At 37.6% G+C, this 24,970-nt stretch overlaps 3 protein-coding genes across 6 annotated transcripts; 2 read left to right on the top strand and 1 right to left on the bottom strand.

Annotated features, from left to right (window-relative positions):
* Positions 1-735: 735 nt before the first annotated feature.
* On the bottom strand, positions 736-7,420 carry slc10a7 (solute carrier family 10 member 7). 2 transcript variants are annotated; one of them, XM_087789628.1, is made up of 13 exons: positions 7,199-7,420; positions 5,802-5,884; positions 5,597-5,733; positions 5,207-5,282; positions 4,831-4,869; positions 4,716-4,751; positions 4,557-4,640; positions 4,319-4,484; positions 3,749-3,800; positions 2,956-3,029; positions 2,692-2,837; positions 2,555-2,602; positions 736-1,229 (listed from the first exon to the last, which is right to left on the bottom strand). In XM_087789628.1, the coding sequence occupies exons 1-12, from the start codon at positions 7,296-7,298 to the stop codon at positions 2,582-2,584; spliced, it is 1,014 nt and encodes a 337-aa protein (XP_087645754.1). In that variant the 5' UTR covers positions 7,299-7,420; the 3' UTR covers positions 736-1,229; positions 2,555-2,581. The 2 variants fall into 2 exon arrangements, with proteins under 2 accessions (XP_087645754.1, XP_087645753.1); XM_087789627.1 differs by lacking the exon at positions 2,555-2,602.
* A 5,963-nt stretch (positions 7,421-13,383) lies between these two features.
* On the top strand, positions 13,384-17,193 carry LOC148082441 (endothelin receptor type B-like). Its single transcript, XM_087790207.1, has 7 exons — positions 13,384-13,818; positions 14,019-14,146; positions 14,205-14,403; positions 15,121-15,270; positions 15,433-15,566; positions 15,644-15,752; positions 17,071-17,193. Exons 1-7 carry the CDS (start codon positions 13,384-13,386, stop codon positions 17,167-17,169), a joined length of 1,254 nt encoding a protein of 417 aa, XP_087646333.1. The 3' UTR covers positions 17,170-17,193.
* Positions 17,194-19,070: 1,877 nt separating this feature from the next.
* On the top strand, positions 19,071-24,295 carry LOC148082442 (transmembrane protein 184C-like). Of its 3 annotated transcripts, XM_087789624.1 has the most exons (12): positions 19,080-19,233; positions 20,312-20,484; positions 20,671-20,801; positions 22,293-22,329; positions 22,400-22,605; positions 22,681-22,755; positions 22,868-22,961; positions 23,049-23,161; positions 23,229-23,328; positions 23,539-23,616; positions 23,725-23,818; positions 23,896-24,295. In XM_087789624.1, the coding sequence occupies exons 2-12, from the start codon at positions 20,368-20,370 to the stop codon at positions 24,162-24,164; spliced, it is 1,314 nt and encodes a 437-aa protein (XP_087645750.1). In that variant the 5' UTR covers positions 19,080-19,233; positions 20,312-20,367; the 3' UTR covers positions 24,165-24,295. The 3 variants fall into 3 exon arrangements, with proteins under 3 accessions (XP_087645752.1, XP_087645750.1, XP_087645751.1); XM_087789626.1 differs by lacking the exon at positions 20,312-20,484 and having other exon boundaries at positions 19,071-19,233; XM_087789625.1 differs by lacking the exon at positions 19,080-19,233 and having other exon boundaries at positions 19,243-20,484.
* Positions 24,296-24,970: the final 675 nt, after the last annotated feature.

Genomic DNA, 24,970 nt, shown 5'->3' on the forward strand with positions numbered 1-24,970 from the left:
ACATGAAACATTTTTGCTAATATTTTATAACTTGCCAGGCTGTTTGATTGCCTGAGACGTGGTATGACAGACCGACTAATGGTGGAATTATATATAATTTGGCCAAATAAACTGGGGTTTGACTTTGAGATACTTTAAGATTGTACTTTGCAGCAGTAGATCCTGCTTCCTGTTTGTAAATCTTCTCAATGTAAGTAACAATTCCGTTTGAAGAATAAACAGTAATAAGTCTCTTTAAAAGTATTTTTTAAGGAATGGGTGGAGTCAGTCCAAACTTCAGTAAATAATCTTAGTAAACAAGAATGCTTCACATTGAGGGGTTTCAACTTCTGATGTAGGATGACAGTGACGACCATCAACCCTTTAAAGCATCTCACAAAACTGTTTCTGTTATTTTTAAGAACACTTGATGAAATATAACTTTTCTGTTAAAAATCTTCCTTTCAACACGAAATTGAGAATATTTATGAAATACTTTTTATAGGCTTAGATGTTGTCATCATTTTTTTTTTAAAAAAGAATGAAATTTAACAGATCTTTTTGAATTTAAATAATAAAAATAAAGTATGTATTTTACGTTCTCTTGTTGCATAATGCAGTTTATAACACAGTTTTGAAATCTGCTTAAGGGCCAGAAATGGACCCTGAGCTGGACTTTTCTCTTTTCCTGATGAAGACAATTGAGTGTTCGTCAATCCTTCATCGCATTTCTGAGGCAAATAAAACGTAGCATGATATAATTTACGTTTTTTACTCCAGCTCATATACCTTCTCACATTCAAGCATCATGTACAAAAGTGACATTTCAGACAAAAGTAATATTTGTCAATATAATATTTCATCGTCAACAATATCATAAAGTCCAGCCTTAGCTTTGACCTCTCAAGAATAGAAAGTGTAACAAACTCCATATCAACCGGCAGTGTGAGCAGAGAAAAGGGAAAAGAAGTAGAGTTTGGTCCTTGTAACAGTTACCCGTCTTGATCCCATGGGGCGGTGCTTTTTAAAAAGAATGTTGAAAAATATGAGTCTTTTCATAAAAAAATAAACATCGTTAAAAATGTAGAAAATACAAAGTCTCTGTGGTAGGAATGTAGTCTGTGGATGTCAAAGGTAGATCGCAAACCAGGTAGAGGTCTCGGTTGCTTGATAGAAGGTGAAAAGGCACGTTAACGCCAACCTTGGTCCATCTTTTACCTTCAGATCGGCTGTAGAGAAATCTTCGCTGCCTGGACAGAGGAAATAAAAAAAATAAAAATACTGATGGACTGATCAAAACCAGCTGAGGTGAAGAAAACAAAGCTCTTCTGTGTTTGCGGAACAGATGGTAAAAGATAAGGCGGTAACTTCTGATGATAGTTTTGTTAGAATATTATTTAACAGGCATGTAGTTTTCTAAAAATACTGAATCCTAACCACCATTGTGCATTTGGTTGGTTAGGCCTAAACTGCCATAACCAAATACAGTCCAGTCCACAGAAGGTTCCCACTGGTGCAGAAAGAAGGAACTTACAGACAATACTGTTTGGATAGTTAAGCCGTCTTACATCATGATGAGTACCTTTGACAAATGTGTGATGAATTAAAAAAGGTCCAACAGAGCAGAACAGGTGTGGTTTGAGCCTCACAGTCATTATGCCTGCTGCTCTTCAAACCTTTGGCAATCATCATATACATATAAGATTATTAGGTGTTGTGTGAAATATTTCTCTCTGTTTGACTGGAACACACATGGAAGCCTTGACTCCACATCTGCATCAGTGAACCTGAGCCATCCAGAACTTGTCTCACCTGTTGCACACTGGACACACCTCAGAGGGCAGCAGCTTTGTTAGCAGAAGGGTTAACAGGGAGGTGGCCAGAACTACTTGTCCGTCTCATAATCTTACAAACTAAATATTGACCTTTTTTTTTAGAAAATAATTTAATTTACTTTAACGGTTTCTACAAGGATGTGTAGTCGGCATCTTAGATTTTGTGGCTTTTAATTTCAGACTCAGGTTATCAATATGTTGATTCAAGATAGCAACGTCCTGATTAAACAAATCCTCATATTTATGTATTTTTATTTCATTGTACTTCAGATGTGATTTTAAAATACTTTTTTTATTTTTTATTATCCACAGATGTGTATATATCCACACCCAGGTTTCCAGTCTTTGTCCTCTATATGTTAAAACATTTTTTTGGATATGAAACACACAGTCGAAAAATAGTTGTTGTTTTTCTCTCTAAACATAGATGTTACACTAAACCAACACTAAAACAATGTTGGTTTATGTATTTTAAATATCCTGCAATTCAATGAGGGACATTCACAATGAAACATTCACATAATCAATTGACAAAATTACGTGAAATTATAATTCATTGACGTTATCACCACCACCACCAATTTATCGAATTAAACTGAATTAAATTGCAGCTGATTGGTAGCTGCGGTTATTTCCTGACACCAGCAGGGGGCGTCAGAAAAACGCAGCCTACTCATGATTCAGGGAATCTGATTCATCAAATGATCAATCAAACTAAATTTAGCTTTGCATCTACTCACTCCAGACGGCAGTGACGGGCCTTGGCCCTATCTCAACAACAGACTAGGCTGCAGGAGACAAAAGTGGGTTAGAGCTGGAATATAGCAGATCTGGTGAGAAGCTGCACCTGTACAAACGAGATGAAACAGCCTCTCACCTTCTGACGACTGCTCATCCAACTGCGGATTGTCGGCACCAGGATGGAGCCCAGGAGGATCTGAGCTGGGTGGTAGATGAGCAGTGGCACGGAGATGAGAGACAGATGCTCATAGCCCTCAAACACGATCTTCAACATGGGGATACCTGCAGACAGAATCAGTGTGGACCGCGCACCCACAAACATTGTCACTAACAACACACAAATCTAACACTCCGGACGGTTTGAAATAAATAAATAAATAAATAATCATGGGTCACTGACCAAGGGTAAGAGACTTATGTGTTGAGCAGAAGATGATGGCGACCGTGTCCGCTGGAGTGAATCCTGAGCCGGGACTGCAGAGAGAAAGGTGACATATAGTTGTCGATATAATAATTTTATATTGAGAACAATCATTAATATACAGGGCTGTCATCCTCCATCTGTCCAAAAAACATATGTTCTTCAGGGTGTGAGGTGTTGTAAGTAAGTAAGTAAGTAAGTAAAGTTTATTTGTAAAGCACCTTAGTTTTAAGGATCGGGGAAATGCGAGTTCTTCTACTAGAGCGAGTCAGAATTCTTGCTGCAGAGTTTTATATTAACTACAGGCGAGACACTTCCTTCTTGTTTAGACACGAAAATAAACTGTTACAATATATACTTGAGGACAATATGTGAACCAACATGTACTCCTATTACAGGATACAAGAAAACTGAAATATCAGCAATACGTTCTAATGAAAAGTTGAAACACTCAAGAAAGCGATTCAACTAACAGCCTTGTAAAAAAAATGTATATATATATATATATATATATATATATATATATATAAATATATATACACACAGTATATATATATATAGTAATGTTAGTGCTAATACAATTTTTTAGGTATCAATCCCAGCTCCAGATGTGTTCATTTGTCCGAGCAAGGCATTTAACCCAACTTTATAAACAAGACCAATTTACAAAATAAAATAAAACACGAAAGACATATGTTGGTGTTTGCAAGGTTCATTAAATAAACTGACCTTTTCATCTTTTAAAACATGTGTGTTAATTATATACACTCACCGTGTGGAAAAGGCAAACGTGAGCGTCATGAAGCTTAGCTGGATGAAGAAAACTGAAAATTTAAAACAGATTTTAAAATCATTATTAAGAGCAACACATTTAAAATGTTTACGTTAATATAAATCGATATAAATTTTATGTTCATAGAAACATACTGTATAATACTTTTTATTATACTCGGTGGTGGTACCATAACTATCTTGATACCTCAATTAAAGCTATTCATATATATTTTTAGCATCAATTAATTTCAATTCATCAATTTGAGTTTCTCTTTTGGTGTCAAATTCAATTATGCAATATTAAAACTTAAGTATAACATACTCACCTATAACATGATATTTAAAATGTTTTTTTTTTTAAATACTGTACATCTAACATAAAATAATTTAAAACAAAAAATTAGACATGAGAAAACATGAAATACAAATATAATAGTGTAAAAGCAATATTATTTTAAACTTTGGCCAGATTTAGAGATATTTGAATATTACTGTGGTTAAAGAGGCTCGAATCACAAACACAGGCTGGAACAAAAGAGGACGAGCTACAAACACAGAGAGCACTGACTGATAAGAACGACCAGCAGCAGACTGGTGGGGTCCAGCTCGATGTTGGGATTACTGAAGGTGTCGCAGAAGGTCGTGTAGATTATCATGAGCAGAACTGCGCTGCTGATGGCACCGAACGGAGGCTTCTGTCGCTCCAGAAACTCTCGGATAAAACCACGACAAACCTGTGATGAGGAACCCGAGTCACTTGCTGCCACAGAGGAAACGAGAGATGCTCTACATCTATGTGTCAGTACCTGACCCAGGACCAGTGGAACCACTACCGTCACAAAGAGCTGGGAGAAGATGGAGGAGAAAGGAACTGAGGATGAAGAGCCAAGCTGGAGATGATAAAAAGAATTACAGATGTCTTTGTTTAAAAGTGGAAGGCAGTGAAGAAAAGAAATGATACTTACGAAGAGCAGCAATAACACTGGAGTTACAACGATCCCCTGAAGCAGGAAGACATGTGGTTAGAGGTCTAGCCAGGGTCACAGCACGTCTCGAATATTACGGCAGAAATGGACTCACCAGGAAACTTCCAAAGGCTGAATTGAAAATGGCAGCAGCCTGACGGAGAGAAAGTGTCAGTCAGAGCAGTAACAACACTGGGTCTATTGGATCAGTACACATGCTTTCAAACAGATACAGCTTTTGTCTGTTGTGCTGTGTTTGTGTTTCCAGCTGAGCTGCTAAAGCTCTGCTGCGGTGATGAAAGCACAGAAATCAGAGCCTAAAAAACTACTTTTATCTGATTATAACTACATGAAACCTTCTTTTGTTATACAATATGAAGACAGAGGAGTTGATTTAATGCACGTATTAAAGAACAGGTTGTCCAGTCCTGTCAGCTCAATGTGACTATGTTTGGTATATTGAAAATTAAAGAGTGTGAGTAGCGCCTTACTTCGTTGCCTCCGACAGATTTGGTGAGAATGACGGCAGAGGAGACAGGAGGGGGCATGCAGCTCACGGTCTGTAGCCTTGACGACAACAAATACAAGTTAAGTATGGTTCACTATTTTTAATCATCGAGGATCGACCATTAATTTTTAGATAGTTAATAAGAAAATAAAAATTGCCTCTTCGGACACTTTTTACATCATTGAATATTTGAGTACGAGGTGAAAACATGAAGAGTTGCAGTAGAGAATTTTTAGGCCCGTTCACGATTACCCTCATTCCTCCCTCCACCCCCTAAAGGTAGTGGTGAATATGACTCTTTATACGTGACCCAGACTTCATGTAAAATGAGCCCGAGAGTTAAATAAAGGTTTCATTCAGAAACACACTGTACCCTCTGAGCAGCCAGTGATCGATGGCCGTCAGCGCCAGCACTCGGAGCAGCAGCCAGACGGCCAGCGGGAAGAAGACGAGGGTGAAGGACTGGACAAAGAGGTGAAGGCGGACATGTAGCAGGGCGCTGGTTAATTCCTGCGGAAGAGAACGCCACATCACCGACGGCATGGGAAAAGCATGACCTCTCAAGAGGAATTTCTTACCTCCGTCTTGAGTGACAGGCCGCTGTTGAAGAAGATGAGGGAGACGGCTACGTAGGCTACTGTGATCTCTGGCTTTAGCGGACCTTTGAGATGATTCAACCATGAGAGAACAAACAATTAAAGAAATACATAAAACTATACTTTGAAACATAACAGACCGCTCAAGTAGAAGAACTCACATTTCTCCGATCCTTAAAACTATTCACTGGCTTCCAGCTTCTTTCAGGATCAACTTTAAAATTCTGGTTCTTACTTTCAGATCTATTCATGGTCAGACTCCTCCTTACATCACTGATCTGATCCAGCCGTACACCCCAGCTCAGGCTCTGAGGTCTGTGGATCAGAATCTACTGATGGTTCCTCGAACACGGTTCAGGACCAGAGGAGAGAAATATTTTCAGGCTGTTGCTCCTAAGCTTTGGAACCATCTTCCTCTCTCTTTGCGCTTGATGGAGTCTACTGACTCCTTTAAGAAACATCTTAAGACGTTTCTATTTGTTCAGGCTTTTCCTTGATTTTCTGGAACTCCTGTTGTGTGCAGTTTTATCTTGATTTTTAAATATATACTTACTTATTGAATATTGTTTTGATTGTTTAAGCGCTTTGTGACCCTGGTCTGGAAAAGCGCTATACAAATAAAAAAAATTAAAAAATAACTTTATTTATGTGTGTCTAAGTACTAGAATAATCCAATCTAAATTGACTTTAGTTTCTACCACTGGTTATGTGACAAATCTTAAATAAAAAACATCCAACAGTAGCACAGCATGTCCACTATCTTATCTACAAAAGTCATTATGGTGTCTATGTAAACTATGAAAGCGATAAACCGCTGATAAGAACGTGTATTATCGCTCAAAGTGTTTGTGACAACCTTGTAGTCGCAGCTCGACAGCAGTGTTGACTTAAGTCACGACACGTCACGGAAATATAACAGCTCGCCGTGAAATGTTGGTCAAAACGACGCAAGCATGTGTGTGTTGACATTGATGCTGAAATGCAACGTGTCACTGCGGTTGTAACACGCGCGCGGATACGCATCCATACGCACACCCACCCGCCACCAAACTCCATTGAGATTTCATCAACTTCTTTATTCAATCGCTGTTTACGTCTTAAACGGGACAGTTAACCAAACACGCCATAGTTCAGGTTAAAGCACTCGGTGTCCTTGTAAATTCGGTTTAGTTATTTTCAGATAATATCTCAGGTTGGACATATATTCTAAAGTTAAAAGAGTACACTAGTGTGTTTAACTAATATATCCATGTTGAGTCGACAGATGGAGAAGACATGTTTTAAACGTAAAGTTTCACAGATTTGATACACTTTTGAGTTAATATTATTATTACTTTACATGTCGGTTCAGACTAGTTGTAAAGTCATCCTCGTCTCACCTCCTCTGACGCCGAAACTCGGCTGGAGTCGGGCGGTGAGAATGACCACCACGATCCCGATGATGAACCATTCCTTTCGTATCCTCGCCAGCAGTCCCATGTTCGAGCCCCGGGGTTGTCCGGGTTCACCCCACCGGCCACTGGACCTCCGGCCAGCCTCTCCTGACCCACTGGTTCGGCTCCGTCGAGGCTCGCTCCCGCTGCGGAGGAATCAAACTGAGAACTGACGCTGACGCTTCCGGACACACGGCTAGCACTCGGCTGTAAAGGCAGCAAGCAACGCGCATCAGCATTTCATATTACCGTAAAGCATATGACGCGTTTGAATTTTTGTTTTTGTTTTAAATAATGGGTTCATTTTAGCATGTTAAGTTCCACCATAAATACTTGTGTTGTTTGTTATATACTACAAAATATATACGACTAAACTTATCTGGATGTTCTGTTCTATGTTAGTCTTTGTATGCTTTGTCTTTGTTATTTTTCTCTGATCTATGTTATTTATCTTTAGACTTAGATTGTATCATCTTGTTCTTTCTCTTTATTTCTCTTCGTTCTTGTTCTTATTTTATTTGTATTTATTTTTTTTTATGAAAAATTGCTGTATTTGCTGTGGCTATTGGAAAAAAAACAATTTCACGAAGGATTCCTGAGGGATCAATAAAGTTCTACCTAACCTAACATAACGTAAAATAAATATTGTATCATATTCAAAACTCACATATTATACAGTATTCCCACTTTTTTTATTATGATCACAGCTATATTTAATGGCACTATTGCACTTATATAGTTCACAAATCTGGACTACTTATTCTATCATTGATTTTCTGCTACTGAGCATGGAGCTCAACCACTACATGTTTCTTGAATATATTTTCTCCACACCACAGAAAGAGGCTCTTAAGAGCTCAGAGAACAATCAGCATCACTTGTACAAGATTCAATCATCAGCATGACATTCTCTGTCTTTTGTCCAGCAGTGCTTGTACCACACCTAGAGAATATACCTTTTATTGGATATTGACCACAATTTAACAACACCTGAGCTAGGCAGACAAAATTCACCTGTTTAAAAATGTGGGTCAATACAATTGTTACCAAAGTATACATTGCAACCAAGTCAGTTGCTGTTAGAAATGTCAGCTAACTTCCCCAGAAACCGAATGGATTCTTCAATATTTCCATCATATTTCCAACATCGTTTTAAACATTGTCATAATTCGACACAACAATCTACAAATCAAAGGTTTTGACACCAAACGTTTGTCATTTTTCCAATTACATTGTAAAATATATCATTTTTTCACAAAAACAAAAATAAAGTATGAACAGCGCTATGCTATTCATATGTACCTCTTTAACTAAGCTTAGAAATACTAAACACAAAAACAATTGTATTAGTAAAACAGTGGACGGAACAGTAGGTCATTGCAACTAAAAAAGTCACCGCTAGATGTCAGTAGTCTTCCTCAAACGGACTTTTCCGGCATCGATATAATTTCCTCCGAGAAGCTGTGAGTTCCAGTTGATATGGTGTTAATCTTCACCTGAAATATCAAATAAATAATCTCATAAAGTACCGTTTGTTTTTGTATACTAAATACTAATAATAATATTGCCACACTGATAATAATACCAAATAAAACATATTAGGCATGTTTTTGTGTTTCTTACTATTTTTAAAATTATACCCAGGCATTGAGGATATATTTAACTTTAAAGAAAAATGTATTGGATATGGTTTTACGCCCTGCAGTCATGACATAGCCCTGGTGAAGCATCCTCAGAACTTCATTGATGTTTGTCCACAAGTGAGTGCAGCTGACTATTGATCTTCCAAAGAACTTGCAGAAGCATGAACTCACAGAGAACTAAGATACATTTTTGGACTAATGCACTGTTCATTTATTATTTAATAATTATTCTTCGACTTGCAAGTATACTTCTGATGCCTATTGAATGTTTGAAGGGAATATAAGCCCTTATTAAATGATCAAACCACTTCTCACAGTGAGTAGAGAAAAGGGATGTTTGCAAGAACATGGACATGAAACAACACAAGCAACTCCCAAGCAGCAATTCTTTCTGGATTCCAAAACAATTCGCAAAATAGCCAACATGTCCGGTGGACAGTTTTCCATGCAATTTTTAGACTTCCCCTTTGCACTGTGACACTGTAACCAACAGCTTCACTAACAAACTGCCACTTAACATTCCACTGCTTGACTGCAACAGCTGAATAAAGATATATAAATAAAACACCTTCCAAATCATTACTCAATAATGTTTTTTATGATCAATGGCTGAGAATCTTATAAAGAGTCGTTTTTCTGTTCATTTAAATTAATAGTTCAATTTAAAAATATGTTTCTTGAGTCATAATTGACATAATCTTTTCTTTAATTGCATTTAATATCATTTTCTAGAACTCTTTAATGACTGATCTCAGAAATACTTTCTTACACCTAGTTGACTTGTAAAATAGCAGATATGAGAATAAAAGTAAAATTTCTAGCATGATTTCCCGAAAGAGAAAAACATTTTTTTCCTGCTTATCTTTTTATTTATCCCCACAGATGTTATTCAAGTTGTCTGCACAGCTGTGATGGAAACTGGGTTTACTGTGGTGGACGTGTTTGTATATTCTTCAAAGAGTCAAAGGATCTTCATTAAAGTTACATGTTTGGAGTGGAAACCAGAAGCAGACGAGAGTGAGATGTTGTTTCCTGAATGTTCGTTTTGATATGAGCTTTAGGTTTGGCTTGTTTGTTCTCAAGTTAATGATCTTCAAGTGCAATTTGTCAATTATCCTGCGATGCCTTTGTAGGGAGTGTAAATACACCACATGTCTATCTACGTTAGATTTAACGTCAGGCTGCAGTTCACTCAGCTTGGGTGGTTGTCTTGAACACTTAAGTTAACATTTTCATGATTTTCCTTTATAAGTCATTGGTTGTTTGGATAAAAATTCCAGTTAAATATATCTTATATGAGTCAAACACAGTGATATTTGAGTAGTGAAATAAAGCTTATATGATTTACAGAAAGTGTGCAAGAATTATTTAAACAAAATTAGGCATGTGCATACATTTAGGCATCACAAAAGAAAAATTACTCAATATTTTGCATCCTCCTTCTTCTTCAGAGATGTTTTCAATAATATTCAGGTCCGGGGACTGAGATGGCCAATCCAGAACGTTATACTTGTTCCTCTGCATGAACACCTTAGTAGATTTTGAGCAGTGTTTAGGATCATTTTCTTGTTGAAAGATCCAGCCCCGGCGCAACTTCAACTTTGTTACTGATTCTTGGACATTGTTCTCCAGAATCTGCTGATATTCAGATGAATCCATGTGCCCCTCAACCTTAAAAATATTCCCCGTACCTGCACTGGCCACTTCAGCCCCACAGCATGATGGAACCACCACCAAATTTTACTGTAGGCAGCAAGTTCTTTTCTTGGAATGCTGTGTTCTTTTTCCGCCATGCATAACGCCCCTGGTTATGCCCAAATAACTATATTTTAGTTTCATCAGTCCACAGCACCTTATTCTAAAATGAAGCTGGCTTGTCAAAATGTGCTTTAGATACCTCAAGCGACCCCGTTTGTGGCGTGTGCAGAGAAAAGGCTTTTTCCACATTACTCTTCCATAAAGCATCTCCTTGTGTAAAGTGCGCTGAATAGTTAAACGATGCACAGTGACACCATCTGCAGCAAGTTGATGTTGCAGGTCTTTGGAGCTGGTCTGTTGGTTGACTGTGACTGTTCTCATCATCCTGTGCCTCTGTTTATCTGAGATTTTCCTTGGTCTGCCACTCCGGGCCTTAACTAGAACTGTGCCTGTGGTCTTCCATTTCCTCACAATGTTCCTCACAGTTGAAACTGAGAGCTTAAATCTCTCAGATAGCTTTCTATAACCTTCCCCTAAACCATGATGTTGAACAATCATTGTTTTCAGGTCATTTGAGAGTTGTTTTGAGGCTCCCATGTTGCCACTCTTCAGAGAAGATGCAAAGAGGAGAAACACTTACAATTGGCCTCCTTAAATACCCTTTCTCATGATTGGACTCACCTGTGTATCATGTAAATAATATAAACTTTATTTCACTTCTCAAATATCACCGTGTTTGTCTCCTATAAAATATATTTAACTGGAATTTTTTATCCAAACAAACCAATGATTTATAAAGGAAAATCATGAAAATGTACAGGGGTGCCAGTTTAGACTAGAGCTGCAAAAACGGAATGAACAAAAATAAAACAACAAAAAGTAGGTCTGTGCCCAAGGAGGACAAAAACAACAAAAAACTGAAAGAATTGTAATCCATGAGTGTAGAGAATGAACATACCTGGGAGTGACGATTATAATCTGGCGCCTGTTGCTGCAGGAAATGTGTCTCTGCTGTAAGCTCTGCTGCTGTATTGATGATTGTCTGATGAGCTGCAGCTGCTTTGAGAGCAACAGGCGCCGTGTAGCTCAGGATGCAGAAGAGTCATACAAAACAAGTTTAAAAAGAAAATCATGACAAAACATGACATTTTTTACACTTAACATTCTTTTTCTACTCGGAAAAAAACATATATTAACATAATCCTAAATGCTGTACATATTCACATACTTATTTTTGAGTCATTAGAATGATTTTAATACTAGTCTACTTTTGAGTTTGCCCTTTAAAAGATAAGTATTACTAATAGTGAATTATTACACTCATGGTAATTACACCTAATAAGGGGGTTAATAGAAAGAAGTTAATTTTCACCAAAGTTAATCTTTAATTACTTCTTTATTACCTGTTAGTAATCAGTAATTAAGGTCTTGTTCAGCTTGAACTATGCTATTAGGGGTAAAATATGGTCACTATAAAGAAGATTTAGTATTTTATAATTATTAGTACTTAAATGTACTATTGGTTGAGCCATATTTTTACTTTGTAATACAGTTAATAATAAAAAAGAGATTTATTTCTGGGTAAGAAAATAACTGTTTATCCACCATTCAAGGAGATTCAAGAAGAGGAAAGACGGACATTTTAAAACTAGTTATATATTTAGTGAGCTATTGTGTTTATAGCACCAGTGTTCATCCTATCCTAGTTGTTTGCTAATATAAGCTCAGTCTGGCCTCATTTTTGTTCAAATGAATCAATAAAGTAAAGCTCCTTGTGAACTTTACAGTCAGTGAATCCACACCAGTGATTTATTAGGGTTCAAACACACTTGTGTGTGTTTATGTGTCAGTAAACGCTCTCTCACTTCATATCCGTAAGTTAATGGGAATTTCCACTGTGTTTAAAACGTCTCCTCTAATACACAGAGAGGGATCTGAGAAGGGGGGGTTCGGGAGGGAGGTCTAATGGTGGGAAGGTAAAGTCAGCTGCCACTGTCAAGACTTCATTTGTTTCGTCTTTGACTCGGAGGGAGAGCATTTGTCCTCGAGCTACACACTTAAGCTGGAAGATATTAAATCATTAGGAGACTCAAATTCAGGAGAACGGTGACAGGTGAGATTCAAATCATGTTTCTAAAAATTCGTTAATGATCACATTTTTTTGTAATCCAAAAATAACTCTTACTTAAATGTATAAAATGAGATACTTCATGTGTATGTACAGTATGGAATCATTTGAGGCTGTATTTTATATCAACCCAAACGATTCAGCATCATTTTTCATCTGTTTGAACATTTGCATTACTTGTTGAAATGGTTTTAAGAAAAAATATAGTTTTCACATGAAAGTCAAATATCATGTTAGAAAATCATCTGGACTTTAAACATTTTAAAACATTAAAAACATCATTAATCTTTTGTGTTTGCAGATGATTCCGTGGGCCAAACTACTATGAATCCATTCATGAGTTAAAATCTCAAAGAAAAAAAAAGGGGCTTTTTGGTGTTAACGTTACCATAGTTGCTTTTACTTTCCCAAGAAACTTCTAAATCTTCTAATTAGAGGATTTATAAAAACAAAGACCTTGTTTTGAAATTTAATTCTCAAAACATTAATTTCCTCTGCACCATCCAGAAGTGAGCTCGAGCCCACGTTTTGTCCACAAAATGAAGTCTAGACTACTTTCATCTTGCTTGCTTCCAGTCCTACTGCTTCTCTCGTGCCGCGGTGATCTCGTTCTCTGTCATAACAATGAATCAGCGGATCTGTCGCGCATCATCGTGAGTGCCATGGACCTCAATGTGCCATCGCACGGACCAGAGAATGACCCCCATGTTCATGGTGAACAACGACTCCTAGTCCAGGAAACCATCCACAAGCCGGACTCTTTGGAACCCTCACTCAGAAAGTCCAAGAACCCCATCAAACACAGACACAAGCATGAGAGGAAGCCTCACGTCACGAACACTTCGGTGACGCTCGAGAGACGTCCGATGCTCGTGCCCAACTGTGTGCACCAGACCTCCATCCAGCTGGCCTTCAAGTTCATCAACACGGCTCTGTCCTTTCTGATCTTCACGGTCGGCATCATCGGAAACGCCACGCTGCTCAGGATCATCTGCCGGAACAAGGGCATGAGGAACGGACCCAACGCTTTGATAGCAAGTCTGGCTCTGGGAGACCTGATCTACATCGCCATCGACATTCCCATCAACGTCTACAAGGTACGTCACATGATCGCTTACCGTGGAGTTGCTGATCCTCAACCTTTCCTAGTTTTATTTCTGAACGCACTGGGTGAATCTGAGATGATCTTCTCGTCACCATGAGTATCTCCTCACCAGGAAGGCCTCCTGCAGCAGAGTGTGTGACTGATAAAAGTTTTTAAATAACCTGCTTACTGATAGGATGTGTTTGTGTGCAGCTTCTTGCCATGCAGTGGCCGTTCGCCGACAGCCCCTTTGGTCTCTTCCTGTGTAAGCTGTTTCCCTTCCTGCAGAAAGCTTCAGTGGGCATCACAGTGCTCAACCTGTGCGCTCTCAGTCTGGACAGGTAACTTCGGTACAGTTCTGAGATGTAACGCCGCATAACTACGTTATCCATACGGCAGGTATCGAGCTGTTGCATCATGGTCTCGTGTCCAGGGCACAGGCGTTCCCATGGTGACAGCCGTGGAGATCGTGCTGATCTGGCTGGTGTCGGCGATGCTGGCCGTGCCAGAGGCCATCGGCTTCAACATGGTCACCTTTGACTACAAGAACGTCACCATAAGAACGTGCATGCTGGAGGCACACACTCCCTTCATGACCGTGAGCGTTCCTCTATTTCATTATTTACTTCAAGATATCTTCACGTATTTGACATTTTCAAACCTCTGCACATGTGAACAAACTAGTAATGGGCTGATGAGGGTTTATAAAAACAAAAAGGAATTCAAAGATGGCCTCTCTCAACTACACTCTTTCTCTTCTAACCACGGACTCTCAAATTATGAGATGAGAGCGCCGCCTTTTGATCTTTGAAAAATTTAAATCAAGAAAAAAAATACTGTTGTTGGTTAGATTGAATTAAAGTACTATATGGTATAGATGTATGTAGATGATATTAATAATAATGTAGTATATATGTGTATATATTATGTTTTATATGGACATCTTTGAGTATGTACTATTTCATGTTATATTGTGTAATATGGATAATATGAGATATAGTTATATGTTATGTATTACTATGAGAGCTTATATGTTGTGCATTTCTATGGATGTTAAAAAATTAATTAATTAAAATTTTTAATTTACTTCGTTCTTCCTGCTACTTTTTTTTCAGACTGCAGTGTTTTATCAATCTTTCTGTTTATTTAGCTCTACTTTTTTACTTCGTATTTCTGTCTTTTATCTGTACTGATAGTGACCTTTTTTAAAAATGTTCCAACATGGAATATACTCACGTGTTCCGTCACTTGTAATAAACATCAGACAGACTTCATCATTAATTTAAAATTAACTAATAACAACTTCATTTTTCAGTTCTATCGAGACGCTAAAGACTTCTGGTTGTTCGGGTTCTACTTCTGCGTTCCCGTTGTCTTCTCTGCTGTGTTCTACGGCCTCATGACTTGTGAGATGCTGCACCAGAAGGGAAGCCTGAGGATGTCTCTGAACGACCACCTGAAGCAGGTGAATGAACTGTTTTGTGTCATGACCTGGAAAGATGATGTGCAATAATGTTACCCGATGATTGGAATGATGGTTTATGAAGTTCTGATTATTGATGTTGAATCTTGATAGATGAATCGTTATAACAATAATGGAGAGTCGTGTGAATATTTTCTTCTTCAGAGGAGGGAGGTGGCCAAGGCGGTGTTTTCTCTGGTCCTGATCTTCGCCTTGTGCTGGTTTCCTCTCCACTTGAGCCGCCTGCTGAAGAGAATGGCCTACAAATCCAACGATGCACACCGCTGCGACCTCTTAAAGTGAACTCACACTCCATAGTTAGCGTCGCCACAGTTTGTTGGTCATTTATTAATCATTTATTCTAAACATCTTGCAGTTTCCTGTTGGTGCTTGACTACTTCAGCATTAACATGGCGACCGTCAACTCCTGCATCAACCCCATAATACTTTTCTTTGTGTCCAAGAAGTTCAAAAACTGTTTCAAGGTAAAGACCAGGAGTTTATTTTTGAGAGGGTGTGTGGTGATGAGGGGCTAAAAGTGTTTATCTACATCAGAGGGTCAAAGGGCGTGAGATTTCATGCCGTCCAAGAGGAGAAATGAAGAGACACACTGAGAAAAGATAAGATGTTTAGACACTGTGGACATGTTTGGAGGCTGTAAGGTGAAAGGGAGGAGAGGACGTGCTTAAAACATCTAAACATAGAGGAGGAGTGACGTTAACAAGCTGTAGTCGAAGCTAGTTTCACATCCGAAGGTCAGTTTACTCCACATGACTTTCCAACTTCTGCAAGTGCAGAGAAGGACTTCCTTATTTTGGACATGTATTTAGAAACCATGACCCCGGGTTAGGCTAGATAAGTTACTCTTAGTATGATTGATGAAATCAAAACTGATGAAAATGATAACAAGGTAAACAAGTTTTGTTTGTGACTTGGATTAAAGTGTGATTTAATAATGATTTAGAGGTTTTAAGGGCAACATACTGTATGTTTAATACCAAGATCACATGTAGATCATATATCAGTTTTTACTTTGAAATGAATCAAATTACAGCTGTCGAAATAAACTTGAAATCTTAACAAAGCATATTGGGCTGTCGATTAAACCACTATTTAAAAAGGAGAAAGTAAAAATGATGGAGGGAAAAAGGTTTTTAACATAAACTTGTTTTGTTTTTGTCTAGACCAGTACATATTACACATGATTTTTTACATAAATAAGTAAATTTATAAATTACAACCCCTGAATTTAAATGTTACAGGAATTTAATTTAAATAAAAGTGTTTATTGGCAAAACTTAAATATTTATTTATTTATCTTTATTGGTTTTTCACATTTTTTGCAAAAACATTGACATTAGACACAAAACAACATAAATTAAATTAAGAAAAATAAAATAAAATAGAGACATTACAAAAAAATAAAAATAATAATAAAGTAATAATAATCCACATTAGACAACTCCACATTAGTATCAGTTTAAAGTTGATTTAGTTTTCTTTAAAGAAAAGTGTTTTTAATCATAAACACTTGCTTTGAGTGTTTAATGGTTGTGGAGAAAGTACAATGGAAATAAAATCCAACTAAACAGGGCAAGTGTTTAAAATATTGAAAAATAAAAACAGTAAAACAAACAGTCTTCTCGTAAGAGAACCTCCAGAACAAAGTGGATTATGTCAGTGAAGGTCTTGCTTCAACAATTCACTTCTTACAAGAGCAAGAAGAACCTTGAAAAATGTGTTGTGATTTTAGAGCAATGGTGAGTAAAATGTTCTAAATCTTTGCTCCCTCTCTCTCTGCAGTCGTGTCTGTGTTGCTGGTGTTACTCTGGCTCTCTCTCCAACAGTCTGCTGCCTCTCCACCGTGGGACCAGCCTGCAGTACAAGCACACCAACCACTGAGCCACATCTGCGACCCCGAGACTCCACATCCCCTCGACTCAGAGATCAAATCTTACAGGTCATGACTATCAATGAAGTTGAGTCATAGATCTCTGTACTTTAAAACTGTAAATACTTCACTTTCATATTGTATTCTTCCATCACTCGTCTTATGTCACGAATACTTGACTCGTCAGCAATGAAGAATCCAAGGATGAAGCGAAATAAAGATCTATACGGGTCAATATAAAGATACTAACCATAATCGGATGTCTTTTCTGTTTGTTTTTTTATATAAGAGTTTTTTATTTTATAAACTTTTTATGTTACTTTTTATTTAATTATATTTAGTGTATTTACTTCTTTTTTTTTTAATTCTTACAATGTTTTGTTTGTTTCTTATAGGACAGGCTGATTTATTTCTATCGTATATTTGAACATTGTTTTGTATTCAATACATTATGGACTTTTGTTTGATAAAAAAAATGAAATAAAGTATTTGTCTGTAGATACTTTTGGCTGTCCCATTTTTCATTTTTATTTAAAATCATTTACTCTGATTTGATTCTCGAATTTTCACTTCACTCATTTCTTTTTCTGTTGAAGTGTTGATGAAAACTGTATTTAAATGTATCTTAGCTGTATTCTTCTAAGGTTAAATGTGAAATTTATTTTTTAAATGAATGACACAATTGTCTACAGATTATTCTCTTAATAGGGATTCAGAGAGATACAAATATTTTTAGTGTCGCATCAAGAAAAACAACTACTCAAACAAAATATACAGGATGTGAAAGTAACCATAGTTCTACGATTTGCTGTAGCATGTGTGTGAAACTCAAAGCCAGGGCCAAATCTGGAAGTTACTTCATGTGACCCGTGGGATGGTTGGTTAATAATCAAAGAAGATGTTTGGTGTATTCTGGATATTATGACCTACAAAGGTGCCAGTGATAAGATAAGGAACAGAGATTATGAATGATTACAATCATAGAGACTTACAATTACATCACAACTAATGTTGAAGGAATCAGCATGTTTGGTGAAACAGGAAAAACACCGAGATAATTATGATAGAAATTAATTTAAAATATATATATATTTGGTGCTGAAATTTAAATAACTTGTTACTAAATAATAATGAATACTCAAAGTATTACAAATATTTGACATCTATGTGAATATATGGAAAAGGAAAAATGTGTAGCTCGTTTTTCTCAAAGCGATTAGGTTGTATTAACTGCCCTTATATTGGTTTCAAGAACTTGTTTATCACTTGTAAACATAACCGCATTTTCCGACACATGGTCTTAAGACCCTGTATTTGACGTCATCGTTCACGTCCTAAGCAGCAGCACTGCAGACATCTGGCCTCCAGCGCTCACACTGATGCTTGCTTTCCTCGTGTACAAATACTTGCTGTGTATTGTGTGAATTGAGTCCGAGTATCCACCTCTAAATATTCAGGTATTGAACAGCCACGCGGTTTACCTGTCTCGTGTGTCACACGCGTGTCTTCCAGACATTACGTCATAAGTAGACGACAACTTCAAATGTCAATCTTGACAAGTTGTTATCACTGTGCTTTGATTCCGCTTAAGGTCTACTATCCCCCATGACATGTTTATTAACGAAAATAAATAGAAAATTAGAAAATTAAACACGTGATGCAGCAGTTAAATATTGTGGTGCTTTGCTGCCATCTTGTGTTCGTTAGGTATAGTAACGTCAAGTAATCACTACTAAAATAATATCCTTTTTTTAAATTTTTAAATTAAAAATTTCGGGGAAATTTCATGTTAAACACTAACCATTAGTCGATAGTCAAAATTTAAGAAATCAATCAAACATAATATACAATGACACAACGATGATGCCGGACCACGTGACAGCGACGCACAGCGTAAACACAGAGAACCAGGAGGACAAAAACAAGGGTTGCTCCCCGAACCAAGTGCACAAGAGATGGCTCTGATGTTGGCACGCCGGGATGGAAACTAGAATTGGAGACAGGAAAGAGTCCCGGAACCCGATCGGGTTGACTGGAGCCAACCGATGACGGGAGGAGCAGAGATGCGTTGCCTGGTAACAGGAGGGGAGCAGGCCTGAATGGTTGTTGTCGTCTCCGATCGCTTTCAATATTAAAGCCCTCGTTTGACGTATGACAGGATCAAGGCTGAGGAAGCTTGCTGACATCGATAACTTTTCGGGGGATTGTGTCGAACAGTATATCCGCCACACATGTTAAAGCAGTAGCTATGATTTAATTAAAAAAAGATATATAATCTAGAAGTAGAGAATGTTTTGTTTTGAGTCGTAAGTGTGCCTGATTTTTTTTTTTTTTTCATTTAGATCATATAAAGAGTTTGATGTACCTTTTCATGTAAATTCTGGGAGTTATTCCATTTAAAGCTGTATTTAATTTGCCTTTATGATATAGATGTATAATCCATTTACATTCATTTCATATGCACATAGGAAATTATGTGTGGGACATTTCTGGTGAAACGAAACAGATTCATATTTTCTTTTCCATGGTTGACAAGTCTGCTCTTCCTGTGGTGACACCTGCAGTGGGTTTTCTGTTGTCAGTGGCCAGAGCTGTTACACTGAGTGAAATGTCACTATGTTATTTATATATATATATAATTTGGGTCTTATTAAAAGTATTAGAATTAAACTACTTTTTGTAGTCGAGGAACCGTGTATTGTATTTTTGTTAAATATTGAATGCACAACAACTATTCCTTCGCTACTGAAGGCACCACACTCGCCAGTAAAAACTTTATTCTCTCTGTTTTTAAACGAAATTCAATAATGTTTTGTCTAGTTTTGGTCAATGTAGATGAAGGAATCATTTGTTTTCGTTATGTTTATCATCACGTCTTGTCTTGTTTTATATGTGATAAAGGCTCGTTCTACCTCATCATTGTTTTTTTGTTTTTTTGTTTTGACGAATGAAACATTGAGTTCATTAAGACTTCCGTTGTTATACTGTATGTACAACAAAAATAATTTATAATTCATGAGTGATGTTCTGTGTTTTCCTCTACCGGTCTGTCATCACTAGCAACCCGAATTCTTATGACTTTTCCTTTTTAAATATTGTTAATAAATGGTACTATTCAAGTTCAAACACATCCACCCTTGTGTCTCGCTTCAGGTGACACCTTGACAACACAAGCTGGTTATCGGAGTCAAACAGAAGAAGACAGCATCATGCCTTGCTCATGTGCAGAGTGGCGTAGATGGATTCGTCCACTGGTCCTGGTTCTTTACTTCCTGCTGCTGGTGGCCGTTGTGCCTCTATGTATCTGGGAGCTGCTCAAGGACAAGGTACACCTTCACCTGTTAGACTACAGCCACGGTTTTCAAAAGCATCGTAGGACAAATTAATGTTATATATTATCATTACATGGCTTGATATGGATCACATGCTTGAGGACATCTGTTTGGATCAGGCAGTCGTTTGAATCACAGATGAAAGAGTTTGTTTAAAGGTGTTTGTGTGTCTCCACTCAGGTGGGCACTCACAGCAAAGCGTGGTTCATCGCCGGTGTCTTCGTCTTTCTGACCATCCCCATATCTCTTTGGGGGATTTTGCAACACATTGTCCATTTCACACAGCCGGAGCTGCAGAGACCAATCATCAGGTGGAGCCGAACTCATACAACTACTCATCTTTTCAGTTTCTGTTACTTGTAATAATACTTGATGCTGAGGTGGTGACCAACAGTCTGATACTGCTATGATTCATCCCCTTAGGTCTGTCATATACTTCTTGGTGGGGGAATTTTCCAGAGAGTATTTAAAATATGATTTACTTGAACTTCTTCAAACCTTTCGATCACATTCAAAGCATTCTATATTCATTGTACATAGGAGTAACTCTCTAGTTTCCTTCAACATTAAAATTGTGATACAATATTATATATCATCAGGGAATACATATGGGCCACCAAGTTTTAAATGCCTATAATTTGCTCAAAATGTAAAACACAAAAAGTATTTACAGTACACTGCAACTAGACCACCTCCACAGAGAGGAATAAAGTGAGCGATGAACGTAACAATGTCCTAATTTGATTATTATTCATTTATGTTAATCTAATCTTGTCCTTTACATCAGTTTCAGTATAATTGGAAGTTTTATAAGATTTTACACTTCTAATCATAGGCTAGTTTTATATTGTATAGATCGAATATGTACAATCTTAGAATTTTAACAGGAGTAAATCAAGTTATAAACTACGATCAAACACATTTTATTTGTTATCAAACAATTTTCAACTGTAATCAATTTTTTTTTAAACTCTAATCAAACAATTTTCAAATGTAACAAAACAATTTACAACTCTAATCTAAAGAATTTTAACTCTAATTAAAACAATTTCTACTGAAAACTAACAATTTTCTACTCTAAATCAAACAATTTTCAACAGTTGAAATCAACTGATAATCAACCATTTTAACGGTAATTAAACTATTTTAACTGTAATCAAACCATTGTAACTGTAATTAAACTATTTTAACTGTAATTAAACTATTTAAACTGTAATCGAACCATTTCTAATTGTTATTAAAATGTAATCCCTGCCTTCCAGAAATACATATGAGGTAGCGTAGGCTGTTCACCTTGACCCAGCGACAACACAAGGGAACCCATTTGTTTTCATACAAACCTTATTGCAAAGCAGCAGATATTTACATAGTTCAATCAGGGTGTTTCCAGGAGAACAGTCATGTCCCATGTTTTCCTAGCATTTCTAATCTCATTCAGACATTCTCCACGACAGAATGTTGAATCCTCAAACATGATAATGCCACACAAATCTATGATTGGTCAAAAAAGAAAACAGGAACTATGGTCATGTCATACTTCTCTTTTTCTATAAAGAACCTTTGTCTACAATATAATGAAGCCCTTGTGTTTTCACAAAAGGGGAAGTATGGGTGGCGGTCAATGCTTCCTGGTTTAAATTCACAGCCAGCTTCTGTCCTACAGCAGTAGATTTTCAATGTTATATCCGGGCTTGCAGAGTCCTGGGAGAGGCTTCAACATCCACAAATTCATCAATGTTTCGTTAACAAAAAAACCCAACATATTTTGATGATTATGGTCTTGTTGCCGATCTTTGTTTTAGGATACTATGGATGGTGCCAATCTACAGTTTGGACAGTGTGAGTTCACATCGCTCACTTTACAACAAAAAAATGTGAGAAGTGAGCCTTCGTGTCTCTTCCTTCTCAGTGGCTGGCCCTTCGGTATCCAAGTCTCGCCATCTACGTGGACACCTGCAGGGAATGCTACGAGGCCTACGTCATCTACAACTTTCTCATATTCTTGTTAAACTTCCTGAGTAACCAGTACCCAAGCTTAGTTCTGATGCTTGAAGTCCAGCAGCAGCAGCCTCACCTGCCCCCCCTCTGCTGCTGCCCGGCATGGCCCATGGGAGAGTAAGAGACTCTTGAGTCTTGAAGTGACTCTTACATGAAACTACAAAAGTGTATTCAATTTGTTTTTCTTCACAGGGTGCTGCTGTTCAGGTGCAAGCTGGGAGTCCTTCAGTACACTGTGGTCAGGCCTGTGACCACGGTGATCGCCCTGTAAGATTTTTGATGAACCACATTTGACATTTTAACTACTTTTCTTTAAGAGCAACCTATAATTTCTGTCATATTCTGGGGTGTGGCCGTAAAAATTGTTTTTCTGTTTCAGTATCTGTCAACTGTGTGGCGTTTACGACGAAGCAAATTTCAGTTTTAGAAACGCTTGGTCCTACCTGGTCATCATCAACAACATATCTCAGTTGGTAAGCACTTCCTGAAATCAACTGTACTTGACAGTGAGATTCCAGCTTGATGCAACGTCAAATAAAAACCAACATCTGTGTCTCTAGTTTGCCATGTACTGCCTGGTGCTGCTCTACAGAGCGCTCAGGGATGAGTTGACTCCGATCAAGCCTGTAGGGAAGTTCCTCTGTGTGAAACTCGTGGTCTTTGTTTCGTTCTGGTAAGCACAATCGTGGGAACTCTGGGGAATTAATAGATTTTAAATAAGTATATTTCCCTCTCTTTAGGCAAGCGGTGTTGATCGCCATCCTGGTCAAGGTTGGTGTTATTTCAGATAAACACACCTGGGACTGGGACAGTGTGGAGGCTGTGGCCACAGGTCTACAGGTGATGATCCCTAGACACACACACGCCAGTTCATACACCCACAAAGCACACACCCACAGTATTTACATAGTTAAATGTCAGCTGACAAGGATGGAATCACATACTAAAAAAACCCTTCAAGCATTTCAGATGAAATGCAACTGAAAATGTTCCGTCTAGAAAAAAACAATGAAATAAATGACACATTTCCTTTCCTTCTTCATCTTTTAGGACTTCATCATCTGCATAGAAATGTTTCTGGCAGCTATTGCTCACCACTACACCTTCACGTACAAGCCGTATGTGCAGGTAAACACAAAACAGCAAAAAAAAAACAATCATTTGGAATAACCAGACGATGAATATGTGAACACAACCTCCTTTAGTCTGATGATGATTTTCTTATTTTGCTAACAGGAGGCGGAAGAAGGGTCTTGCTTCGACAGCTTTCTGGCCATGTGGGACTTCTCTGACATCAGAGCTGACGTCACTGAGCAAGTGCGACACGTAGGTGAGTATCTGTTGAGCAGACTTTTGAGTCCTGTTTGCGAACATGAGCTCATTCAATTCCCTGTTACCTTCTCTCAGGGCGAACGTTCCTCGGTCGCCCAAACAAGATGTACTTTGGTACAGCAGCTCGACCCGAGCACACGGAGCACACTGGTCTTCTCAGAGCCTCCTCCCAGGATCCTGTTGCCGTGGCAGCCACGTCAATGCCATCGTCCCCTTCCTTGAGCGGTCATTACCAGGGTCTTGGCTACACCCCTGCTCCTCACTCTATATCAGCCCCCACGGGTTTCACGTCTTCATCGTGGGAGGACCAGGCGCAACCGGTCGACAAGGCATCAGAATCATGATCATCCACACATTAGAAAATATGAGATGTGAGCCAATATGCTCTCAGTTACAATGAATAATATTGTGCTAAGTTACTGTGGATATGTTGAATTTTAAGATTTTGTTATGAATAAAAAAAAATGTAATTCTGCTTATGAAAATGAAGTGATTTAATCACATGTGATTTCCATAAAGTACATTCTAAACAAGCTACTTGATGATCAGGTTGTGAAATAACCCCCAAGCTGACGAGCTGGGAAATGAAACTTATTTTTACATAGCCCTGCCATACTTTTGGACATTTTTTCTGGAACTCCTGTGTTCTTCTCGGTGTTACCTTGACCTTTTAAGTATTTATTTTATTGAGTATTGTTTTGATTTTATAAGCGGTTTGTGACCCTGGTCTGGAAAAGCGCTCTACAAATATAAAATCACTTAATTACATGTGCATCACATTGTGCTCTCATCTTTAAAAAAAATGTCAAATAAAACTTCATGGACATTTAAAGTTGTTTCATAATGTTACGAAACAATTAAAGTAATTATATTTAGTTTGCCAATTAAAACATTTGGATTACCTTGAGGTGTCAAATCTGTAAATTTGATCCAGTGGGTGAAAGTAACCAGGAGCAATCATGGATAAAACAAGGTAATTACATCTAATTTTGGGTGTTTTTATTTTTACTTTGCATGTATCCAACTCACAATAACTTTTTGGATGTACAATTCTGCTTATGAAAATGAAGTGATTTAATCACATGTGATTTCCATGAATTTGAATGATATACATGCTGACGAGCTGGGAAATGAAACTTATTTTTACATA

Source organism: Callionymus lyra, chromosome 4, assembly GCF_982586985.1.
Source record: "Callionymus lyra chromosome 4, fCalLyr1.hap1.1, whole genome shotgun sequence".
In the NCBI taxonomy this organism is placed as follows: domain Eukaryota; kingdom Metazoa; phylum Chordata; class Actinopteri; order Syngnathiformes; family Callionymidae; genus Callionymus; species Callionymus lyra.